Source organism: Setaria viridis, chromosome 3 (genome assembly GCF_005286985.2).
Source record: "Setaria viridis chromosome 3, Setaria_viridis_v4.0, whole genome shotgun sequence".
NCBI classification, from domain to species: Eukaryota; Viridiplantae; Streptophyta; class Magnoliopsida; order Poales; family Poaceae; genus Setaria; species Setaria viridis.
The window spans coordinates 9,690,516-9,716,534 of NC_048265.2; the positions used below are offsets into that span (position 1 = coordinate 9,690,516).

General features: G+C 45.0%; 1 protein-coding gene and 1 non-coding gene across 2 annotated transcripts; one reads left to right on the forward strand and one right to left on the reverse strand.

Moving 5' to 3' along the window:
* Window positions 1–18,067: 18,067 nt before the first annotated feature.
* Window positions 18,068–18,206, reverse strand: LOC117851118 (small nucleolar RNA Z247). Its single transcript, XR_004639480.1, has one exon. It is a non-coding gene; the product is annotated as a small nucleolar RNA Z247 (small nucleolar RNA).
* A 1,616-nt stretch (window positions 18,207–19,822) lies between these two features.
* On the forward strand, window positions 19,823–23,514 carry LOC117850586 (protease Do-like 1, chloroplastic). Its single transcript, XM_034732444.2, has 8 exons — window positions 19,823–20,324; window positions 20,425–20,547; window positions 21,332–21,503; window positions 22,016–22,053; window positions 22,146–22,344; window positions 22,549–22,701; window positions 23,055–23,189; window positions 23,269–23,514. The coding sequence occupies exons 1-8, from the start codon at window positions 19,888–19,890 to the stop codon at window positions 23,344–23,346; spliced, it is 1,335 nt and encodes a 444-aa protein (XP_034588335.1). The 5' UTR covers window positions 19,823–19,887; the 3' UTR covers window positions 23,347–23,514.
* The last annotated feature ends 2,505 nt before the right edge of the window (window positions 23,515–26,019 follow it).

Here is a 26,019-nt window from a genome sequence, read left to right on the forward strand (position 1 = left end):
TCAGGAAAGATCCCAGGGAAGTGAAATCTCAATGCAGCAAAGAGTAACGGCGGCATAGCAACTGCACTACAAGTGATTGATTTCTGCCATGAATGTAGGACCCCGTGCTACTAGATTGAATTTTTTTCAGTTAAAATGACCCAACCAGTCAGCAAGACAGATAAATCATCATCAATTGCTGCAAGATTAAGAAGAATGCAAAAGAGATCAATATAAGTGTCAACTAACCAAATAACGACACGCTGCACCAAGTCTTGAACTGCATTATCAATTATCTGACAAGAGTATGCCAGAAATGCTGACATGATCCAGCAATTGAACAAACAACTGTAGAAAACCTTTTGTTTCAGAAGTGGGATGAAGCACCAGTGCCGCACTACTGAAACACCTTGACCATTCACCAGGGCATACACAGATCAACAACAGATATCGAGTGGCAGCAAAGCAAGATCGAACAACAGGCGTGGTCTCAATGGAGAAACCATACTGGAGACGAGTAGGTCGATGTGTGTTGTTCCCGGAACCAGTGGCGGACATGGTCAGGCTGCCCGGACCAGACCCCGTTGCTGCTGCAGCTGTACCGAAGGATCCCATCTCCGAAGCATATCAGCGCCCCGTGAAAACTCTCGTCATCGAAGAAGTAGACGCCTTCCTGAGATCCGCGGAAATGAGCCGCCTCGAAGGATCTGGAGCAGCCGCGCCCGACGAACAGCATCCGGCCATCCAGCGCGGGCAGCTGTAGGACAGACGGTCACCCTCGAGGTTATTTTCTTCGACACGAGCCAATTAACATCGCGAAATCTTTACCCTCGGACAAAGGTCGTTTTTTTATGAAACAGGAGGGTTTTACCCTGCTGATTATATATATAAAACTGGTTATATATATAAAATGAGAAGACAGATACAAGGCAGTTTGAAATTAAGAAACAAAAAAGGTTAAAAAGAAAATCATGAAGATTACAACATCTGTTCCAGCCATTCAACCATTGGTTGTTTCCAGACCTCTTTAACTCTATGCAAAGCTAGAGAATAAATTGTCTTGAAGCGAGCGATGGCCTCTTGAGTTGTCGGAGGTATGGCTTGGAAGATTGAATCATTTCGTGCTATCCAGATGCACCAGCTCATGATGATGATAATTTTCATGAAGAAGGGTACCTGAAGCTGAGTTTTGAAATTACTCAAAATGGAAAAAGGTTCCAGTTGCAAATATGAAAAAAGGCCTAACTGGATCCAACATTCTTGTGCAAACGGGCATTCCAACAGTAGATGAAAGAGTGTCTCAATTTTATTGTGGTGGCAAAGAACACAGTTATATGAAGGCAGGTTCATATGCTTTCGACGCATGATATCTCTTGTACTAAGTCTGTCCTTCAAAACCAGCCAAAGAATACTCTATGCTTATTTTGACATCTCGACTTCCATAGCCAATCATATACTGGATGAATGTCCCTATATCCAGTGAGGGACTTATATGTCTTTGATGAAGAGAAGTTTGCATTACCCCAAATATATACCCAATAGTCTGGATCAGATGAGAATTCCAATCTTTCAAGTTCTTCACCAAGACGGATCAATTGATTGTACGCTTGTGCAGGCAAAGGCAGATAAAACAGTTGCTGCAAATCTGTGATCAAATATGCCTTCTGTAAAGACAAATTCTTATCCCGAACTAAGGAAAAGAGATGCGGGTATGCTTGCGCTGGCACCTGATTATTCCACAGATCATGCCATAAGAAGCAAGTACTGCCGTCTTTCATTGTTACTGAAGCTATCCCTTTGAACTTGTCTAGCAATTTGATGATGTCCTTCCACCAGAAGGATCCTTTAGTCACTGTACCTGGTAGTTTACCATTGCCATAATATTTTTCCCATATAAGATGAACCCACGGGATGTCTGCTCTATTATAAAATTTATGTAACAATTTAAGTAACAAAGCTTCATTTTGCGTCTGCAAATTGAGAACACCTAGTCCACCTTTTTTCTTTGGCAGAATCACCATGTCCCATGCTGCTTTAGGTGGTTTTTTGTTATTGATGTCTGATCCTCTCCAAAAGCAGTGTTTTCTGTATTTGTCCACTTGTTTATATACTAATTTAGGTAGCAGGAAGGTACTCATATGAAATATTGGCAGAGCAGTAAATATAGAGTTTATCAACTGTAATCTCCCTGCTTCAGATAGGAGGTTTGAGGTGGACAGCGGTCTTCTTTCACACCTAGTCACCATAGGGAGAAATTCCTCAATTCTTGGTTTTGTCAATCCAAGGGGTACTCCCAAATATGTGAAGGGCAGTTTTCCTACTGAACAACCAAAAGTCTGTGCTAGCTGTTGGATCCTTTCCTCTGAGATGTTAATGGGCACCATCATGGATTTGTTAAAATTTACTTTCAGCCCAGTTGAGTTGGCAAAAGACTGCAAAAGGTTCTTGAGGTAAAGCAGTTGTAATGGGCATCCCTCCATAATAATGAGTGTATCATCAGCATATTGCATAATTGGAAAGTACTGGTTGTAATTAATTTGAATTGGCAGTTGCAAATGACCCTGCTCCTTTGCATTGTTCAGTATTGACTAAAGTAGATCAGCCCCAAGGAAAAAGAGAAGAGGGGAGAGGGGATCTCCCTGTCTAACTCCCCTTTTACAAATGAATCTTTTTCCTGGAACTCCATTCAGTAAGATGGAAGAAGTTCCTGAACTAAAAATTTGTTTCATCCATTTGATCCACCTTGGTCCAAAGCCCTTATGCCGCATAATGTCTATCATAGCAGTGTGCTCAATTTTATCAAAAGCCTTTTCAAAGTCTAATTTTAGGATAACGATTTCCTTCTTGACTTATGGCATAAGTGTAAGTATTCAAAGGCCCAAGCAAGGCAATCTTGAATGGTTCTTATTTTAATAAAACCATATTGATTGGTATGCACTAACCTTGTTATTGCTCCCTGGAGTTTATTGGCAAGAAGTTTAGTAAGCAGTTTGATTGAAGTATTCAATAGAGATATGGGCCTATAATCAGAAACAGTTGTAGCTCCATCAACTTTAGCAATTAGGGTAATGTAAGAGCCATTAATACTTTGTAAGCATAAATCTTCATCATGAAAGGCTTGACAGAGAGCATAGAAGTCTTGCTTGATAATAGGCCATGCTTTTTTAATAAAATCAGTAAGGGATTTGTCGTTTGGCATATTTTTAATGACTGCATCAATTTCTTCCATAGAAAAAGGTACTTCCAGGCAATGCAAGTTTTCATCCATATGTAGTAACTGATTTAGGTCAAAATCCATTGGTTGAGGATTAGAAGTACCCAACCTCTCTTTATATGCCTCCCAGAGAATGGAGTCTTTGATCTGGTGACTTGTTTGGGGAATCCCATTACTATCTTCAATAGATCTGATAAAAAAATTTCTATGCTTAATTGTTGCATTGACATGAAAGAATTTTGTGGATTCATCCCTAAATTTTATCCACTTGATGGCTCCTCGCTGTTTCCAATATGTGTTTTGCTGCCGTAGGAGGAATTGTAACTGTTGTTGTAGAATATCCTTGAAGTTCCATTCTATTAACAGTAGATCCCTGCATTCCTCTATTCGTTCCAAGAAAGATAGAAGAAGCTTCACATTAGATATGACTGTTTCCAAGCTGGAGAGTTGAGCTTGCCAAGCTCTAAGCACCCTTCTAAGATTTTTGAACTTTCCAGTGATAACTTTAGCTTTATCTAATGCCTGTACAGGAATTGACCACCCATGTGTGATAATATCCATAAAATGTTCATGCTGAAGCCAATGATTTTCAAACCGAAAAACTTTCCCTCTCGGTATGCCTGTTCCAATGGTGATAATACATGGTGAGTGGTCCGATGTCTCCATCACAAGAGGATAAGCAAATGTGTTAGGGAAGGATAAGGACCACGATGGGGAAGAAAAAAACCAATCTAGCCTCTCCAGCAAAGGTGATTGTTGTTTATTGGACCAGGTGAATTTTTTGGATTTGAAGGGGATCTCAACAAGTCCAAGACAGCTGATAGCTTCATTAAACAATAACATATCTGCAACATTTCCTCCTGATTTATTTCTATCATCCGAACTTCTCATCAGATTAAAATCTCCTAAGAGTAACCAATCAACATTATCAGGCATTTGAATATGCTTCAACCATTCGACAAAGCCTCTTTTTCCTTCAGTCGTACATGGGCCATAAACATTTGTGAGCACCCATTCATTATCTGATAAGGTGGATGCGAACTTAATGATAAAGCATACTCATTGGTAAAAATTAGTTCCCCTTCAAATAATCTGGATTTCCATAAGATTGCGAGACCACCTGAAGCACCCACAGAAGGCCGGTATTCGAACTTATCAAATGTGTAGGGACAAAATTTTCTGATGTAATTATTATCAAGATGCTCTCTCTTAGTTTCTTGCAAACAAATAACATCACAATTGCTTTCAATAATTTTATCCCTAATTGAATTCCACTTCTTATCTGAGTTGATACCTCTTACATTCTTGCACATGACATTCCATAATCTTGTATTAGCAGTATGATTCATGATAACTTAGGGAGTTTGAGCAACCATAAAATTAGGTAAACACTGCCTATACCAGTTTCTGAGCAAACAAAGATAAAAGGAGTATCTGAACATAGACATAAGTTCCTTACATGACCAAGGTAAATTAGACATATAACAAACGAAGGTGGCTATTCATAAGATTTCATGGCCTGCAAAAAAGAATTCCACAATCCCCAGCAGAAGCTACTGTTTCTTGGGCTTCTTCTTGTTATTTCTTGGCGCCTCTTGTGCTTCATCAACATCTGCATCAGGTTTTTTCGTCACCAGCTTCCTTGTACCAGGAGCTGTGGGCTTCTTCTTGGCTAAAGCAACAGAAGTTAGTTTGGAGGCATCCACCTTATAGAAAAATTCACCCAAGTTACGAATAACTTCTTTTGACAAGGTAGGAGGAGCTGCTAAGCAACCAATGCAATTATTGTCTTTACAACCAGAACTTTTGAACCCCTGACTATGGTTTAAAGTCCTGCTGCTCCTGCGGAGTTCTTTATCAGAAACAGTGCGGCCCATATCAATCTTGTCTGATGCATTCATCTAATTTGCTTTTTTGAGCAGAACTTTCGACCAAGGACCAGAAGTTGAGGAGACCTTTTGTATGATCTTTTCCAGCGGTGTAGTCGGTGAGTTTATATTCTCTGAGATGATGGACTCCTTATCAGTTTTGTTCTGCTCTATACCTTCAGGGATGAAAGGAGCAGTTGATGAACTCGCAATGTCGCCATGTAGATTCCCTTCAAACATGATGTCCTTGGATTTGGCCCCCTTATCCTGATTAGAGGCATCCTTAGAGGAGCAGACAAGAGGCATCTCATTGGGACATTTATTGGGCAGATTGAGTTGTAGAGCCTGCTCAGACTGAAGAAATTGCATGGATGGTGAAGATAAGAAGCTCTTGGCCCAGGCAAAGTTCATAGAGTTCAGAAGTTGAGCCATGAAAAAGTTAGACCATGCCAATGGAACTTGCACCTGAGAGTCCAGATTTCCTGAAGAGAAGTGCTTTGCCCACTGCCTATAGATTTTTGCAGATGGCTGAAAGGCTTCTGTATGTTTGACCATCTCCATCTGAAGGAAGACAGGGTCCTGGGAAGGTTCAATAGTCTCTACAAAACCCAAATGTATTGAGTTGTTTTGATGCCCAGAGTGTCCTTCCTGATCTTGATTATCTCCCAGAAGCTCATTTTCATTGATGTCATCTTGAATCATATGGAGAGGGTGACTATCATTTTGGGGAATGAACACTTCAACCTATACAGGTTCATTGTTAAAATTAGGAAGAGGAATGTCATCATTGCCTGAAGAATCAGTCCTATCAATGATTTGCATATTAGCCTCCATTGGATCTTCAACACCCAGATTATCAGCTGCCTACATTAAGTTGTCAATTCCTCCTAAATCATCATCCACAGTCATGTTTAAATCAATATCCAAGCAATTAGGATTTAATTCTTGGTCCAAACCATCTAGATTGGCGTCCTGCGGTTGAGCATTTTGTTCCTGATTAGCTGGGATAGCTTGCACAACAGGCACCCCTGGAGGCGGCTGGGGCCCAATAAAAGGAGCATTGTTCTATCCCTGGGGCCCATCAGGCAAGAGACCCCATTGTTGAGCCGGCCCATGATCAGCCACTGCACCATTACCAGCACCTTGAGCATTGTTACCAACAACATTAGAAGGCTGACCATACCCAAAGAAATCAAACATATGTGGGTCAACTTCATCAGGTGGTTGACCTTCATCTTCTGGGCCCACACCTAGCAATCTGTATTGTAGTATTTCACATTGGACAGTCCACGAATCCCCTTCAAAGTCCTCACCCTCTGAACATACCAAGAACCAAGGGATCTCAGTTAAATCCACAACTCTGACCTTAACAATAACACGAGCCAAGTTATTTGGGTCTTCCTCCCAGACTAGCAATATGCCAAAAACAGCCACTGCCTTTTCAATATCCGATTTTGTCCAATAGTCAATATTAAGACCCAGAAGCATAACTCAAGCTTCGCAATTCATGGTGGTGAGTCTATTGTTCCAACCCCTATTATGATCCAAAAAACAAATCCGGTATTGACCATATTGATGTTGACCTCCCCCAATGAGAAAATCTTTGTCATGCACAAAATGAAAACGAACATACGCTTGACCAAAGGGACAGGGCTGAATTGAATGAATAGCAAGACCTTTAGGATTTCTCAGAAAGTCATCTAGAAGCTCTCGGATGGACTGAAAAGATACCTACAGATGAGGGAGAGGCTCAGTCTTTGCAATGGCCACATCACTTTGATTCCGTCGCGCTCCACCAAGAACCACCCGTGACATCGGTTTGCGACATCCAACCATCTGACGTTGATATCCTCGTGGCATAAAGGGTGCTGGATTGACGAATTTGTAAGCCATGAGGTCGTTAACCTCATGGGACCAATCTGGCATAAAAAACATGTTAGCCTCGCATCATCTCCGTAACTTTGATCTCGAAGCTAAGGGATAATTGCTAATGGCTAAAATGTAACAATGCTTACCCTCAGGCACTCCAAGCTAACCTCGAGCGGCGAGTTTTTCACTGTGTTTTACTCAGGGTCGTTGAAACGAGCAAGCTGAGGCTCAAGGTACGAGGCTGGACCTCTTTCCCGGCACGAGGCTAAGATGACTTCGAGCATGAGGTTAAGAGAACTACTAGCACGAGGTTGAAGGCATGAAAGCATGTAAAGCATGACTACATGGAGGCGTTGGAAATGTGAACCCCCGGAGGCGTGATTAACGTGATTGCCCAAAGGCGTGAGAAGCGTGACTCGGTAGAAGAGACCAAGTCACACAAGTTACCTCCAAAAGACCTTTATTTATAGCATATTCTAGGAATGTAGTAGTCGAAAAAGAATATTCATGGAATGTAAAGTGCCCTCCGTGTCACTATAAAAGGGGAGCCCTGCCCCGATGTAAAGTGATGTTCAGTTTTCAGAATTGAACCGCGAGTGCTTCCTAAATATTGCTATGTTCAAGTCTCCTTGAGATTTGTTTCCCAACATTGGCGCCCACCGTATTTTGAGCCCCCAAGTAACCCATGATGCCACCCCCAGAAGAAGAAGAGGACCACCGAGGACGAGACAGGGCAAGAAAGGTAGCTCGTTCTGGTCGAGCAAGACAATACTGATAAGATAGAAAAACTAAAAAGAATCGAAGCTAACCTAAGAACAAGAAGTGAGAAAAGGAGAATTGAGGCAGAGACCTCGAGCTAAGCACAGCCGCAACTAAACATGCACAATACCTAAGAACAAGAAGTGATAAAAGGAGAATTGAGGCGGAGACCTCGAGCTAAGCACAGCCGCAACTAAACACGGACAATGATCCCCTCAGTGAAACAGAAGAAGAGCTAGCCTCGGCACTCAAACAACTAGAAACGTTGAAGAAAGAAAAAGAGAAATTTGCTCAAGAGATCCAAGCGCAAAGATTAGTAGCCAACAAGCTGGCAAAACTAAACGAGGCTAAAAGGCAACTAGTGGAGTTGCAGCAAGAGCTAAATGAATTGCACTACTTACACAACACACCACAATAGCCACCGCAGCCACCACTTCCAAGTTTTCACACTAATGACACACCCATTGTACACCCAAATCCTAGCCTCGTTGGACACAACACCCCGGTAACAACGAGCGCATACACAACAATCGACAAAAGTTATCCACTATCCTTAGGCTTGCAAACAGTGCCATGACCCACAACCTACAAAGCAGTCACACCGCCAAAGTTCAATGGGCAAACAAATCCTCGCCAGTTTCTCATAAGCTACGGTAGCCATAGCCTCGGCGGGAGGAGATGACGTGGTATTGGCGAAGTCATTTATAATAGCATGCGAGGACGCGGTATTGAAATTGTACTCTCTACTTCCACCATAGTTTGTATACAGCTGGATAGATCTCAAAACCAAGCTGGCTCAAAACTTCAAAGGCTTTCATAGAGTCATGACCAATGAGGGAGATCTGTTCAATCGTGTTCAAAAAGATAAAGAACCTCCAACAAGCTATGTGAAAAGATTTGTCCAGCTCAAGTCACAAACTCCAGATGTGGAGGACAGCGTGACCACAACAGCTTGCATCAAAGGGCTCAACCTAGGTCCAACAGCCTCAAAGCTATCAAGAAAAAAGCCGAAAATAATGGAAGCCCTGTTCGCAGAACTAGACAAATACTGTAGATCAGATGATGACCATAGAAGGAGAGTGGCGGAGAGAAACCACTAGAGGCAAGCTGAAAAAGACCAAAACTAGCAAGCCTCACAGTACAATCATGCGCAGCAACACCACTCATACCCACCTCAACAAGTGTTGTCGATCAAGGGTAATCCACCCTCACAGCAAAACCAAACTGAAACCAAAACCAAAGCCAAAGCCAAAATCAAAACCACCAGCCACCACCAAACTTTGGCAATGGCCAGAGAGGCGGCTACGCTGGTAAGGGAAAAGGCCGAGGCAGAGGGCCTCCGAGGCTAAATAACCAAGGCAATCAACAAAGAATGTTCTATTGTACCTTCCATGGCAAACAGCTTGACCATGCAACTGATTTTTGCTTGAAAACTGAAAAGACCTTCGAGAGAATAGCCGAAGAAAAGAAAGCGGCTGAGGCACCTAAAGCCATCCACCATACAACCTTTTGGCCACAATCACCATATTACCCAAACCCCAGCCTTGCAACCTTTCAGCCCACCATGATGTGGAACCATTCATCGCAATTCCACCCTCAAACTTAGCAAGCCTCGCAGACTGCGAGCTTCATACCTTCCCAGCCTCTCCACGAGATACCGCTACCGCCACCAAATCTACCCAACCAAATTCCAAAAGCTGAGCCTAACAACCCACAAAACAACAATCCCAAAACCTTACCCACCTACGGCATGATAATGCCAATCTCAGGGGGATCATCGCAGCCAGAGCATCGTAAGGATAGCCCAAATGCTTTACCAACATATGGCATGACAATGCCAATCACCGGAGGGTCCTCCCTCGAATTCGAAAACAAAAGGCAAAAAAGAGACTATTTCAAGCAGGTGAACACGATCATACCTGATGGGCCTCCAGCCAAGCCAAAGTCGACACACATGTCCATCTCTTTCACAGAAGAAGATTTTAAATTAAAAATAGCCTCGCATAATGATGCGATGGTAATCTAGGCCATTATTGATAGCTGGAAAATAGGCAAGGTCCTAGTGGACAACGGAAGTTCTGCGGATATCATCTTTGCAAATACCTTTAGAGAGATAAATATTGACCCTAACTTGCTTGAGCCGGCAGAACTCCTGTTGCTTGGCTTCAGGGGGAGGCCGGTTAAAGCCTTGGGAAAAATTGCACTCCCAGTCTCATTGGGAAATCTGGAAAACGCAAGAATGGAATGCATAACGTTCGATGTTGTTGAAATGTACTACCACTACTTTGCTATCCTAGGGAGAGGGTTCATCAACAAATTCGATGCAACAATCAGGCAACTGTTCTTATGTATGAAAATCCCAGCCTTGAAAGGAGTCATCACGATCTATGGCGACCAACAAACCGTCAGGAATATAGAAAAAGGCGTAACCCCGGTTCAAAAGAATGTTCACCACCTAACGACTCCTAATGAACTTGAGAAGCAAGAAGAGAAAAGGCCATATGTTGAGCCCAAGAGGGACAAAGAGAGTTCTCCTAGATGACTGTGTCATGGACAGGTATGTCACAATAGGGGCTAACCTGAAGCCCGAGTAGGAGAAAAAATTAATCGAGTTCCTAAACAAAAACAAAGATGTCTTCGCCTGGTCCGCCAGTGATCTCCAAGGGGTCGACAGAGATATAGTCGATCACGGCCTCGAGATAAAGCCAGGCGCAAAGCCAAAACAGCAAAAGCTCAAGAAAATGTCGGAAGAAAAAGCACAAGCTGTGAAATTCGAGGTTGAAAGATTCCTCGAGGCTAATGTCATACGCCCGATCATTTACCCAGAATGGCTAGCTAATACTGTACCAGTCAAAAATAAGAATAGCAAGTGGAGAATGTGCATAGACTTCACTGACCTAAACAAGGCATGCCCAAAAGATGACTACCCGCTAGAAAGAGTGGATAAAGTGGTGGACGATGCTGCAAACAGCGAAATGTTGTCATTGCTGGACTTATTCTCGGGTTACCACCAGATTAGAATAAAGAAAGAAGATGAAGGAAAAACGAGTTTCATAACACCCTTTGGAACTTTTTGCTTTGTAAGGATGCTCGAGGGGCTCAAAAATGCAGGGCAAACTTTCTCAAGAATGATAGCAATAATATTTTCCAGACAGCTTAGCAGAAATATCTTAGCTTACATTGATAACATAGTCATAAAAAGTGATAAGAGGGCGGATCACATACTTGACCTTGTGGAGACATTTGCTAACTTAAGAGCAGCAAACTTGAAACTCAACATAGAAAAATGTGTGTTCAGGGTCCAGCGGGGTAAAATCCTAGGGTGCCTAGTTTCAACGAAGGGCATCCAGGCCAACCTGGACAAAATCAGGCACTTGTTGATATGAAAGAGCCAGCCTCGGTGAAAGATGTGCAAAGGGTGACAGGAAGAATCGCAGCCCTCAATAGGTTCATACCAAGGGCTGCAGAACGAAGCTTGCCATTTTTCCAAGTGATGCAAAGCTCTAAAAAGTTTGAGTGGGGAGAGTAGCAGAGCAAGGCTTTCCAGCAGCTGAATGACTACTTGACAAATATGACTAAGTTGTGCCCACCCGAGCTAAAATCACCTCTCCTGCTATATGTGTCAGCCTCAAACTCAGCTATCAGCGCCGCCCTGATCCAAGAAAAGCAAATTGACGGAGGGCTGAAACAGGTTCCAGTATACTTCATGTTGGAGGCGCTATCAGGGTCAAAAATGTTCTACTCGGAGCTAGAAAAAATCGCGTATGCAGTACTTATGGCAGCACGCAAGCTACGACATTATTTCGAGGGCTACCTAATCATAGCAGTCACCAGCCAGCAGCTACAAGATCTCTTTACAAACAGGGAAGCTTCAGGGAGGATAACTAAGGCCCCCTTTGGCACGGCTCATCCCAAAACGGCTTCACCGGTGAAGCCAAGCCGGTGAAGCCAAAAAAACTGGCTTCACCCGGCTTCTAGTTCATTTTAGTCCCGGCTTACAAAACGGCTTCACGCTACAGTGTCTCGATTTGCATGAAATAGATGAAGCCAAAGCCGAAATAAGTCGTGCCAAAGAGGGCCTAAATGGGCATCAGAATTGTCAGAATATGTTGTGGTCTTTGAAAGAAGAAGTGCGATAAAATAACAAGTCCTTGCAAATTTCATTGTAGATTGGATGTCCCCATGTACTAGGCAAGACGAAGTCGAGGTTCCATGGGTCATACATTGTGACGGGGCCTGGTGTGACAAGGGGGTTGGAATCTCAGCCATCATCACTTCGCCATCTAGTGTCAAAATGAGATATGCCGCCAAGCTCAACTTTACAGAGGACGCGAGGTCCACAAATAACACCACCGAATACGAAGCATTGCTCACGCGGCTAAGGAAAATGAAGGCCCTGGGATAACAAGTTTTCATAATAAAACAGATTCCAAAGTAATCAAAAAGCACATAGAAAAGAATAGTGAGGCTAGGGAGCCGGAGCTAATCAAATATCTCACCGTAGTATGAGCGATGGAAAAATATTTCAAGGGTTTCACTGTACAGCACATCCCAAGGGCGGAGAATGATGAAGTAGACGCGCTTGCAAAGGCAGCGGCACAAAATCAGCCCATGCCTGAGAGGGTACTTCGAGCCTCACGACGAGGTTGAGCTAAATAGGTTAAAGCAAAAGGCCAGGGGCTACACAATAGTTGATGGAAAGTTATACAAGTCAAGGATATCAACTCCCTAGCTATGATGCATAACCACAGAAAATGGGAAAGAGTTGCTCACTGAAATTCACAAGGGCTTTTGTGGCTCGCACATAGGAGCCAAGGCTTTAGTAAGTAAAGCACGAAGGAAAGGATTTTATTGGTCTACTGCAATCCATGATGCACAAAGTTTGGTAAGAAGTTGCGAAGCTTGCCTGAAGATAGCAAATCAGCAGAATGCACCTTCGTTCCCAATAAAGCTCATCCCACCAACCTGGCCACTGAAAAGATGGGGTATGGACCTAGTAGGACCGCTCTCAACAGCTCAAGGCAATTGCAAATTCGCGGTAGTAACAGTCGACTACTTCACAAAATGGATCGAGGCTAAGCCACTGGCAAACATAACCTTGAGCTCTGTACAAAAATTCTTTTGGCAAAACATCATTTGTAGATTCGGAGTTCCCAGAAAACTGACTGTGGACAATGGCAAGTAATTTGATTGCAATGACTTAAAGGAGTTCTGTGCAAGCATCAGTACCAAGGTAAAATTTGCCTCGGTGTATCATCCCTAGTCTGACGGGGTTGTGGAAAGAGCAAATAGCTTAATCTTCTCAGCCATCAAGAAATGTCTCTTCAATCAAAAGAAGGGAAAGTGGGTAGATGAACTCCCGAGAGTGACCTGGTCCCATAACACAACAACATCCAGAGCAACAGGTTTCACACCTTTTCAACTTCTATTTGGCTCCGAGGCAGTGATGCCCGAGGAAATAAAAAACAAAAGCTTAAGAGTGATGAAAGCCGAGGATAACCCAGATGATGCAAAAGTTAAAAAAGATATGATAGAACTCAAAGTATTACAAGCAACAGAAAACCTGGACAAATACCAGCAAGAAACAAGAAAATGGAGGGACAAGAAAGTGATCCAAAAGGGGATCAAGGTGGGTGACCTCGTCATCAAGAGAAAGAAAAATTGGGAGAACCTCGGAAAATTGCAAGAAGCCTAGGAAGGACCGTACATCATCACACGAAGTAACAGACCAGGATCCTTTTGCCTTGCAGATCAGCTTAGCACGGAGTTGCCGCACACTTGGAATGTGGACAGCTTGCGCAAATATTACCCTTAACCATTTTGGTTCAGTGCTATCCTTGGCTTGTGAAGTTATAAACAACGTCGAGGGTAACAAATTTACTTTACCGCATTCAGACTGCACTCTTTTCCTTGCTAGGGGCTCCATTCTGGAGGTAAGGTTTTTAATGAGGCAGATCCCTGTAAAATTTCTATTATTCAATGAAATGAAATTCCCCCAATGATTCTCATCTCAAATGCAACAACAAGTTGCCTAGCCTCGCATTTTTGTGCGATGAAAACTTGTGTTTCTGCGTAAAAGCTTTAAAGCAACAACAAGTTGCATAACCTCGCATTTATGTGCGATTAAAACTTGCATTTCTGGGCAAGAGCTTTAAAGCAACAACAAGTTGCATAACCTTACATTTCTATGCGATTAAAACTTGCATTTTTGCGCAAGAGATTTAAAGCAACAACAAGTTGCCTAACCTCGCATTTCTATGCGAGGAAAACATGCGTTTCTGCGCAATATACATTAAGGCAACGATGAGTTGCACAACCTCATTTTACACGCGCTCTATACGCGCAAAAGTATGGTTTCCATTTAAAGGCTACCGCAAAAGGGCCAAACCTCATAGATAAGGAATTAAGAAGCTAGTAAGACCAACCCAAAATTGTGACCTCGTAAAGCCTTATGGTTGAAGCAACCAAGGGTTGCGATATCAACCGAACTTCCGCTATATTTCTAAGTCAACAAAACTCGAGAACAAGTTTTCTGTCGACTTATCTTGAGACTTTTAAAACTCATCTAGGTCAAACCTACTTCACGCAAAAAGATGAAAAGGGCGAGGGTGACGTTTTTCAAAAAAGGAAAACTTGCGTTTGTGCACAAGACCATTAAAGCAACAACAGGTTGCCCAACCTTGCATTTCTGTGTAAGGAAAGCCTGCGCTAAGGTGCAGAGTATTTTGAAGCATCGGAGAGTTACGTAACCTCATCCTATATGTGCACCACACACGAAAAAGTCTCATTCCAATCCAAAAGCCGCACCAGAAAGGCCCAGCCTCGCAAGTTAAAGAAAACGAGAAATAAGTTAGCAAAAATATGCTGAACCTTGTACCCTTGCAAATCTTATGGTAAAAGCAACCAAGGGCTACAATATCCTGGAGGTTGATGCATGAACACTTCTTCCTAAAGCACCCCATGAAGAAAAGCATTTTGAGCATCAAGTTGGCAAAGTGACTATCCCCGAGAGACTACAATTGACAACACAAGTTGAATGGTAGCGGCCTTGACGACTAGACTTAATGTGTCCTTGTAGTCAATACCATAACATTACTTATAACCTTTAGCAACAAGATGAGCCTTATACCTGTCAACAGTTCCATCAGCCTTCTTCTTGACTTTATATACCCATTTACAGTCAATAATGCAGGGCCGAGCGGAGGGGAGTGCGGCCTGTGCGATGGCACGGGACCTCCAAATTTTAGGGGCCTACTAGACTGGAGGTCCTCCATCGTGATCCATCCACATGCTTGTCCATCCATCATTCAGCCCATCCGTCAGCACTCAGCAGCAGGCTTTTGATCCTTCAGGCTTCAGCGGTTCAGCGTCGCAGTGGGATCGAGGCATCACCGGTTCACCGCGTCAGGCGTGCGCACGCACCCTTCAGGCTTCAGCCCTTGACACGACACTGGGATCGAGGCAACGAGCGGACGAGGCATCACCGCGACACCGCGTCAGGGCGACAAGGCATCAGGGCGTCAGGCGCAGCCCCAGCCGATTGTGCCGACTTGCTTTTTGGTTTTCGCCGGCTGATTGCGCAGCCCTGACGGCGTTGAGGCGCTGGCGCAGGGTGAGGGGGAACCGATCTGGCGATCTGGAAGACTGGAACGTGCCGGATTTAACACTTTGTGAATTGTGATCGATCGTCGATAGAGTCTCCAGGTATACTAATCAGGTCTAGTTAATTTTTAATATTTTAATCAATTTTGATGAGTGATGACTAATATAATATTGATCCATCTAGGTGTTCTGGTTCTGGATTATCTAGTGTTCCAAGATTATAGTAAAGATTATGAAAGCAAGAGTCGAATAGGTATGGTTTTTGATATATCTTATTGTGATATATATATATATATATATATATATCATATATCTTATTTATAGTCCTACTTTTTTAGGGAGTTAGGCCTCATTTTAGAGTTTGGCACAGGGCCTCAATTTTTGCCGGCTCGGCCTTGCAATAATGTTCTTGCCATGCTGTGGTGGAACTAGGTGCCAGGTGTTGTTCTTTAGAAGAGCCCTAAATTCAGTATCCATAGCTGCTTTCCAATTAGGATCATGCAAGGCATCGACAAGAGTGTTAGGCTCAGAAACAGTAGCCAAATGTCCATACCGTATAGTCCCATCCGTGTAGGTTTTGGGCTTCCGTATGCCGTGTTGTAGCCGAGTTGTAGGACATTGCAGCTGAAGGTGTTGCAGCTGAAGGTCTGGTGCAGGTGGGGAACAGGAGCAAAAGATCTGGCCGGTGCCACTGGATCCAATGCAGATTCACCTGTAGCCCCCCCTGCAGCGGAGATAGGGGCGCAGATGATGTCGCGGCAGAGGGCGCAACGCCAGACGCCGTCGGGCACATGGACAACGGCGGAATCAGGGTAGCCTATGTGGTCGGTGGAGCACCAGGTGTTAAGCCGTGGCCGAGCGGCCTGAAGACTGGCGCGGAGGTAGGGGTAGACGAGGACGCTAGCACCTAATCCAAGACAGATTCACACACGAACACTGCAGGTGACCTAGGAAAATCAACATTGTGTCCCGTGTTGGATCCATCAACACCAAAACACCCTGGGAACACAAAATCACGGTGGATTTCACCCGGAGCAGCGTCATCAGGCATTTTTCCTAGTTCCTGCACCGGCGAATCATCTGAAAGCTCATGCAATTGTTTAGTAGAGGAGATAGCAGATTGATCAACAACATTATCAGCCCTGACCGAGGAAGGATTGACCAAAGAATTTGGTAGCAAAGAAATCTCAGCGCGAAGACGGGCACCGACATTGGGATAAAGTTTAGGGAAGGAAAAGATTGTCTCATCAAAAACAGCATCACGAGGGATATACACTCGCCCAGAGTTAACTTCAAGGCACTTAAACCCTTTATGACAAGGACTATAACCAAGAAATACACAGTGTGTGGATCAGAAGGCAAGTTTCTTGGTGTTATACGGATGAAGATTGGGCCAGCAAGCGCAACCAAAAGTCCGCAGCGACATATAGTCAGGCTCAGTGGAGAACAGGCGCTCGAGAGTGGTAGCTTGGTTGATAACACGGCTAGGGAGACGATTAATCAAGTAGACAGCAGTAAGAAAAGCTTCATCCCAAAAGTTAAGGGGCATAGATGCTTGAGCAAGAAGTGACAGGCCACCCTCGACAATGTGACGGTTTTTGCGCTCGGCGGAGCCATTTTGTGGATGAGACATGATGCGTGATTCCAATACATTGGAAAAAATAATTTAATCGTTGGTATTCCCCACCCCAATCAGTTTGCATAGCCACAATTTTTCGATTAAACAAGCATTCAACTAAGTTTTGAACGTCATGAAAGCGCTGAAGAAATTCAGATTTGTGTCGAAGTAAGTAAATCCATGTGAATTTGCTGAAATCATCGATGAAGCTAACATAATAATTGTATCTTCCAACGGAGGTTGGGGCAGGACCCATACATCAGAAAATACAAGATCCAAAGGATTATTCGACACACTAACAGACTTGGTATAGGGCAACTGGTGGCTCTTCCCTTGTTGACACACATCACATACGGTCTCTTTATTGGAATCGGAAACAAAAGGAAGTTTATGCTTGCTAAGGATCCGTTGAACAACGGGAAACGATGGATGACCTAAATGACTGTGCCATCGGGATGTAGGAAGCTTGGTGGCACCTAAAACTTGCTTAGGCGGGATAGGCTTCAAGGGATAGAGACCCCCTCTACATCTGTCGCGAAGAAGAACCCTTTTCATTGCCTTATCCTTAACAAGAAAAAAATCAGGGTGAAATTCCAAGAAGGCATTATTATTAGAAGTAAAATGGTGTAGAGATTAGATTTTTGTTAGCCGTAGGTGCATAGAGAACATTATTTAGAAAAAAAAAATTATGATCAGGGATGTGAACAATGCTTTGACCAATCTGTTGGATCTCCATACCTGCACTAGATGCCATATGGATCTGATCGTTGCTGGAGTACTCATACCTCATGGTGAGTTTCTCCAGGTCACCAGTGATGTTGTTCGTCACGCCGGAGTCGACATACCAGTTCGTGTTGATGCCATAGGACAAGGTAGTAGCAGAGGCGCTCTTGTGCTCAGGAATGTCGATGAAGGAAGCGTCAAAACGCTTGTAGCACTTGATCACCGTGTGGCTTTCCTTGCCACACAGTTGATAGACAAGGCGTTCAGTGTTGCCGTTGCCGCCCTGTCGTCCATTGCCGCGGCCGCGGCCAAAGCCACCGCAGCCACGACCTCCTCCTTCACATCCACCGCGAGGATTGCCACCACCGCGCCCGCCACGGGACACCGAGTTGGCAGATGAGCCGGAGCCATTTCCATGGAGCAGATCCATACACTGCTCGAAGCTTGTCATTTGCGTATAGAGCTCTCCCATAGAGATAGGCTCCACACACGCAGCAACAGCAGATACCAGCGGGTTAAAGTCGACATCAAGACCCTCTAGTATGTAGGAGACGAGTTCTTCATCTTCAAGTTTCTTCCCTGCAGATGCCATCTCATTTGCAAGGGTCCTGATCTTGCTGTAATACTCAGCAATAGTAGAGTTTCCCTTCTGTGCCATGGTGAGGGCCGAGATGACACACGCATGAGACTGTGATGTGAACATGTTGTTGATGGCAACCCACACTTCTCGTGCCATTTCTATAGGGATGACTTGGACAAGGATGTCGCGCGAAAGAGATGACAACTGGTAATTAAGTACCTGCTGATCATGCACTTCCCACTGCTCAAATGCAGGGTTAGCAATGAGCGCAGTATCTGTGGCGCTCTTGGGGATCATCTTCTCAGGAGCCTTCATGGAGCCGTCGACATAGCCCGCCATCTGCGCACCTCACAGAGCGGACAGGACTTGGGCTCTCCATAGTGGATGGTTGTTCTTGGCATGCTTCTCCATGACTGCATAGCCAAGAGAAGGAACAAATGCGAAGGATGATGGGAGAGTCATGGAGAAGCTGGAAGAGGAACCGGGTTCTGATTACCATATGAGAAAGGCTTGAACGTGATACCCGTTAGGGTTCATGGCTCTGTGTTAAATAGGCTGGGAACAGCTCCCGGCGTGGCTTGTACAAGAGGTGTTTACAAAGAAATTAACAACCAAATCTATCCTATCTACAATGAGCTGGTCGATCATAACAACCTCAACCAGATTACAACACAAGTATCTTTTGTGTGTGTGGGTGGGGGGGGCGAGAGCAGCAGGAAGAGGTGGTAGGCAGGAGGTGGTGCCAAGATCTGGTGGGTGGGCAGTTAGGGACGGCAGCGGAGGTCACCGGCCGTGGTGCTTGCTGCAGCTTCGAGGTGCGCGCACTCATGTCCCGCGCTAGGTGGCGGATAGGAGGCAGGGGCTCGGAGCTGACGAGGTTGCTGGCACTCGTCTCGCTCGGTGACTCCTCGCTCCACAGGGACGGCCGACCGCCGACCGGCGAATTGGGTGGCCCGAGGGTGGATTTAGGTGACAGGGAGAGGGGGAGGAGGAAGATGAAACTGACATGTAGAGGTCTCACTGCCACGTGTAGTCCACGTCATCAAAACCACCAACTAAAATGGTTAAATATGAATGGTTTTGTTAGTTAGATGGTCGAAGATTTATAGTTTTTGATCAAACGCCAGCTATAGTTCCACGGTCAAAAATGAATTTTATAAAAAAAAATCTAAGGAGTATGACTAGATTTGCATTCCTATTCGGTAACAAGAGCTGTGACCCTACACGCAATCACAAAATTCTGAAAAGGACATAACTTGTATTGTGCTGCATTGGTAGCCTTGCAACGTCAGGGGGGGATGGCACAGATTATTCATGAACATTTAAGAGCGGTGAAAATCTAACCGGTCACATAAGTCACATCCTGTAAGTCTGCAGATACATGGGACTCCTATTGTAAGTTAGCAATTTCCTCGTACGGTAACGCAAAGCTTGAGACGTCGAGGAGCATCCACCATCACACACGGGAACTCGGGAAGCCTCGCTCGACCCGAAGCAGCACGAACCCAAACGAAACGCAGACCAAAATTTGGGAAGAGACCAACCAACCAGTAGCAAAGCGCCAAGCAAGCGCCGGGCAGCGACGCAGCGCATCCACTCATCGATTCGTCCAACCCCTTCCACTGCAGGCCGCGGCTGCGCTCGCTCCACTCCCCTCCCGCACAAGCGCGACCAGATGGCCGCCGCCTCCTCCTCCTCCTCTCCCACCGCCTGCTTCCTCTCCCCTCCGTGCCCGCCGCCTCGCCGCCCGCGCCATTTCCTCAAACACCTCGCGTGCGCCGCGGCCACAAAGCCCGCGCCCGCCGCTTCCTCAAACACCTCCTCCTCCCGCTCGCTCGCCCTCCCCTTGCCCGCGCCCACGCCGTGGCCGTGGCCGCCGCGGTGGCTAGGCGAGCTGGTCCCCGCGGAGGCGGCGGGGCGGCTGCTGTCGTCGGCCGCGGGCTCCCTCATCGTCGCGCTCGCCTCCGCGGCGCTGATCCTCGGCGACGCCGGCGCGGCCTCCGCGTTCGTGGTCGCCACGCCGCGGAAGCTGCAGGCGGACGAGCTCGCCACCGTGCGCCTCTTCCAGGAGAACACGCCCTCCGTCGTCTACATCACCAACCTCGCCGTGAGGTATGCCACTCGCGTTCAGTGGCTTCTGTTTGCTGTGTCGATGTCCTGAACTCCTGATGCAAACAAAGGCTGCGGAGATAATTTCTTCGATGTGCTGCAGGCAGGACGCCTTCACGCTCGACGTGCTCGAGGTGCCGCAGGGGTCTGGGTCGGGGTTTGTCTGGGATAAGAGCGGACACATTGTCACCAATTTCCATGTCATCCGTGGCGCCTCGGACCTCAGGTTGGTTCAGACTTCAGAGGACCGGATGCTTTTCTAATACGTTTCTCTAGATCGGTTGGGCTCAGGTCAAAGCGTGTCATTTCTACTAAATGTTAGGGTCGCTGAAGTTCCAATTAAAATATGCTCTTGACTTGCAATAATTTGAAGTGGACGGAGGGGGGAAGGGGTTTTAGACTTTTAGTACTGCAATGTATTATTGCTAAGCTGGGGCAGCGCAATTACTGATTGACAATACTAGCAAACTGCAACAGGGCCCAGTGATGGTTCATTACCAATTTACCTCCCTAGAACTAGAAGACCTGGTCGGAGCATGAGTAGTATGCCCAAAGATCGACAGTTTAGTGTAGCAGAAGCAATGGGACACATATTCGACAGCTTCAATATCTGGTTGTTTAAAGTTATGGAAGGTTACATGCACCCACATTTACAGAAACATTTTGGATATAAAGTACTTAATCTAGAAATTCTTTGCATTTCACTCTCAGGTAATACTTAAAGCTACATGCGTATTTTAAATGCAAAAGATTTAATGCTTCAAGCCAAGAATGGCATAAACTTCTGATTACTGCTAAACCACATTTGTGTGTTAGACTGTTAGTTGGTCATGCTCTGCAGCTTGTGTGCATCACCCTGCTAATGTCAAATAGTCTTGACTTACTTAGATAGTTAGATACACGAATAGAACAAAACATCCATGTTGCTTCTATTTTTTTTAATAGTTTGTAGATGATGATCAATAGATGTATAGTGGCAAAGTGAAGTTACCACTGATAGTTTTATACAGGGTCACACTTGCTGATCAGTCAGTGTATGAAGCACAAGTTGTTGGGTTTGACCAGGACAAGGATGTTGCTGTTTTGCGTATCAAAGCACCAAAGGATAAACTAAGACCTATACCAGTCGGTGTGTCAGCAGACCTACTGGTTGGTCAGAAAGTATATGCCATTGGAAACCCAGTGAGTGCTTAGAACACCTTTCCTTTTTTTGTTGTGTCACTAATAATAACATAATGAGATTATGTGTGCATGATGGTTGATTTGTAGCTTAGAACTAGATTTCCTATCATAAAGCTACTTTTTAGCGTTCTAACTTTTAAGTACTTGCTATTGTATTCCTGATATTTTCTCTTATTTTGACTTTGAAGTCTTGATCCATGCTATAACAATCGCAAAGGCAAACTGCTGTTGCTGCTTCATGATTATATTATTAGGTAGCATTTAAAGGCAATAGCATACTAGATAGAGTTGCAACAAGCAATATAATAATACTAGATAGCGCTGCAACAAACAGTTATGTGATTATACAGATTAAAGTTTGACCAAATTCCTGTATGGAAAGGTATGATCTTTGCTTTGTTAGGAAAATTATTGAACTTCAATTATTAGGGTGAGTTCTTTTGATTATGAGTACATTTGGCTTGTTAGTTATTTACCCGTAATCTTAATATTTATTATTTTCTTGTTTGCAGTTTGGCCTTGACCACACTCTGACAACAGGTGTTATCAGGTGGAACATTGTTTCTTAAGCTGATTCATCTTTGGCTGGTTCATACAGAATGCACTGAGACTCTGTTTTGCTGTTTGTGCTTATTCCTCTAGTGGACTGCGTAGAGAAATCAGTTCAGCTGCCACAGGACGACCTATACAAGATGTGATACAGACTGATGCTGCTATCAACCCTGGTAACAGTGGTGGTCCACTCCTTGATAGTTCTGGAAACTTGATAGGTGTAAACACTGCTATATACTCACCTTCAGGAGCATCATCTGGTGTTGGGTTTTCCATTCCAGTTGATACTGTACGTACATTTTCTTCCCTAATTTCCAACAATCTGTTGCCAATAATATTTCACTCAAGGGGCCTGTGCCCTCCTGTTCCCTCGAAAGAAAAACAGTACTCCACTCAAGTCAGCTCATCAGTTCAGATTTTTCTGTTCTTTCTCATTCTTCCCAGCAGTTAAATCACATATTTTGACAATAATATAAATAAGGCCTGTTTTCAGGTTGGGGGCATTGTGGATCAACTTATAAAGTTTGGTAAGGTGACCAGACCTATTTTGGGAATAAAATTTGCCCCTGATCAATCTGTGGAGCAGCTTGGATTAAGTGGAGTGCTTGTCTTGGATGCTCCTTCAAATGGACCAGCTGGCAAAGCAGTAAGAAGCTTTTTATGTTTCCTGGAATTTAGAAAGCGCTCAACTTGAAAGCAACAGATTTCTTAGACTGGGCATGTTGTAATTATACTTCAGCTCTGCTTGTGTCCTAGGCAGTCTTTCAGTTATTCATGGTCAATGCTCAGTATACAACCATGAGAAAACATTGTAGTTTCCATTGACTTTCATGTGTGTTTGGTTAAAACCAAGGACAACCTAGAAATAAAATGGACAAGAAAAACTATTTGAAAGAAACTTTTCTTTTTCTGCACCTATTGCGTAACATAATGCATTTTGAAACGTGTTTGCAGTGTAGTGCTACTGTTACTAAAAGTTGTACTAATTTTGTTTGCCAGGGTCTGCAATCAACCAAGCGAGATGCCTACGGTCGTCTTATCCTGGGGGATATAATTACTTCTGTGAATGGTACGAAGGTAACAAATGGAAGCGACTTGTACCGGATATTGGATCAGTGTAAAGTTGGGGAAACGGTAAGCTTTGACCTACATTTACAGAAGTAATATGTTACCTTTGATAGCTGCTGAGATACTGGTTTCATGGTGTTCAAAGGTGACGGTGGAAGTCTTGCGTGGTGACCATAAGGAGAAGATCCCTGTGATCCTTGAACCAAAGCCTGATGAATCATAGGAGAAACCAGGTTCTTCGTACTCATTTCCTCACTTAGGTGCAGAGACACAAATATACAAGGCGTTAGCATTTCGCCTACCACGACCCACGGGATCCATTGTACATAATTCATGCTTGTAAATCTAACTATCTCTGGTCTGGTGGAAAAGGTTATCCAAGTTGCCTTGATGCTATCGTGTATCATGCTTGCTTTTTCTTCGGCCTCTTCAATACAGATGTGCCATACATCATACTCATATCTGTCTGTTGTGGAGCATGTATACATCCTACAGTTCTTAGATGGCCTACCCTATTAATACCGTGTTCATTCAGAGGACCGTCTAGAGAAGGGAACTGCAGCTTGATGAGCTTACTGATATCACATATTACCTAAACCTTTTTGACCAAAACATGCGCTGCTTACTTTTGCCGGATCAGTTGGCATCGTTGCAATCTTAGGCGTGACATGGAACGCAGCACCGATCAATGTGATAGCTATGCTCTGACGTGCCATAGATTGCAAGGTTACCGTCCTACATATCTAGAGCTCGTCGTGGAATTTGAAAATCCACACAGTTGCAAGGGAAAGAGAGGACTGAAGGGGATGTTTCGTTACACGCGACAATATAGCCATCGGAAAAAGTTTTGGGAAACTAGTTAGTGTTATTGTCACATTTTCTTGCTAAGACTAAGATGTTTGCAATGGAAAGCATCGAAAATAGCGACCGAAAAGGACAAAGAAAGGTCTAAGCAGCAAGCATGTTGGACAAGTCACGCGGTGTAGATCTAGCTTGGTGCGAGTGTGCGACAGGGCAACGTTTTCATGATTTTTATGTCGCTGACGGGTTGCTTGAGAGAACTGAGAAAAATTGTTTTTATAGCCGGATAACTAAAGGCAAAAATGATTTGGATTTCAATTATCTATACAAGTAGACTACAGGATTCATTCCTTTTCTATTTTTTTTTTAAAACACACCGTTGGGAAGTTGTTGTCGCCATGACGCCGTTGCTCACCCTTTTGAAGTTGTTGCTTCGTTGTACCGCCTAGTCTGAGTTTTTTCTCCTTTTCGATACAATCGGGCATTATCATGCCTCGTTAAAAGAAACGCTGTCAAGGTGTAAATGTGCATTGGCGCATTGTTTTTTTAAAAAAAAACACACAGATACATTCTTTTTTTCTCGAATATGCAGTAAAGTTGCGCATCATTGTATTTATAGGTAGAAAGTGATTTACAACGACGCTCCCTTGAAAATTAAAACGGAGACATGGTGTATAGCTAAGCCCAAGCTGACTCGACATCTCTACCCTCTTGGCAGCCGATTTTTTCCGCTCCAAAGCCTCTAACAACAAGCAAGGTGGTGATCCGTCCCATTCGCAGCAGCACGGTCGCGTCTGCGTTCCACGAGCCCCTGTAGACCCAGCTTAGGGGGTATTTGGCATAGCTCTAGAGCTGAACTCCAGCAACTCCAGCCAATTTTTCAGCCAAACACCCCAGCTCTAAACTCCATGGAGCTGCCAACTCCATGGAGCTGTAGTGCAAATGGGGTGGAGTTTTGGAGCATCTCTTTTGCAGCTCCAAAACCACCCAATATGAACCTCCTCGTAGAGTTGGTGGGTAATTACCCACCAATGCCACTGATTAAAAAAAATGATTCACTTCTATTTTCTCCTGAGACCCCCTCCCCCCTCCCCGACTCTCCTCCCCGCGCCGCTTGAGGCCTCCTGATGCCGCTCTCCTGCGCCGCCGTCAGCCGCTATCGCTGCCCGCGTCCTGCGCGTGTCGCCGCCTCACCATCCGCGCGAGCCTCCCTGCACCACCGCTAGAGCCGTTGGCCGAGCCACCGCTACCGCCACCGGTTTTCTGCTGTCTCACTGCCTCCTTCCTCAACTGGAGCGAGCCAGCAGCAGCAGCAGATTCCTCTTGGCGAGCCATGCCCGTTTAGCCAGTTCTGTGGTCACCCCGTCGCCGAAGCACCGCCGCCACCGTGAAAACCAGCCGCCGCCCGAGCTCCACCCCACCTGACCACCTCCGTCCATGCCCTCCGCCGGTGAGCACACTCATAGACTCCCCTCGACCCCGTCTCCCTCTTGTGCCACCCGCCCGAGACACCACCTCGCCGGAGCGCCGGCAAGCCGGTTGGCCAAAGCCCCATCGAGAGGAGGAAGAAGGAGCCTGGCTCTTTTGTGATTGGGTCCCTGAGGAAAGTAAAATCTTTTGCTCCGTTCCTTGCTCCCGGCGAGAGGAGGAAGAACAGTGGGCTTCTGTGGTGGAGGGCGAGATCGAACCAAAGGCAAGAATGGCAATCTACTCTCAAACTTCTCTTTTTTGGAGCTGGGGACACCCTCCCAACCAAACACCTCCATTAGACAATTCCAACTTCACCTAGAGCTGACTCCACCTGGAGTTTTGGAGTGGAGCAGTTCCACCCAGAGTTGGAGTCATACCAAACAGACGTGCTACCAGTACTAGCTAGTGTTTAGGATTTCACTCAATGCTGAACGTTGATCAATTGCATGCGGCATATCATCGAATCAACTAATCAAGCCTCCACCTTAATCAACTAATCAAGAACCAGCAGCTGTTATCTGAAAGCAGTCGAACCCATCGATAATAAATCGGTGACGCCAACCGAGTCACGCTGCCAGTGGCCCGGTGCCATCCTTTTCGATCGCGTGCCGGGTCTGCTTCGCAT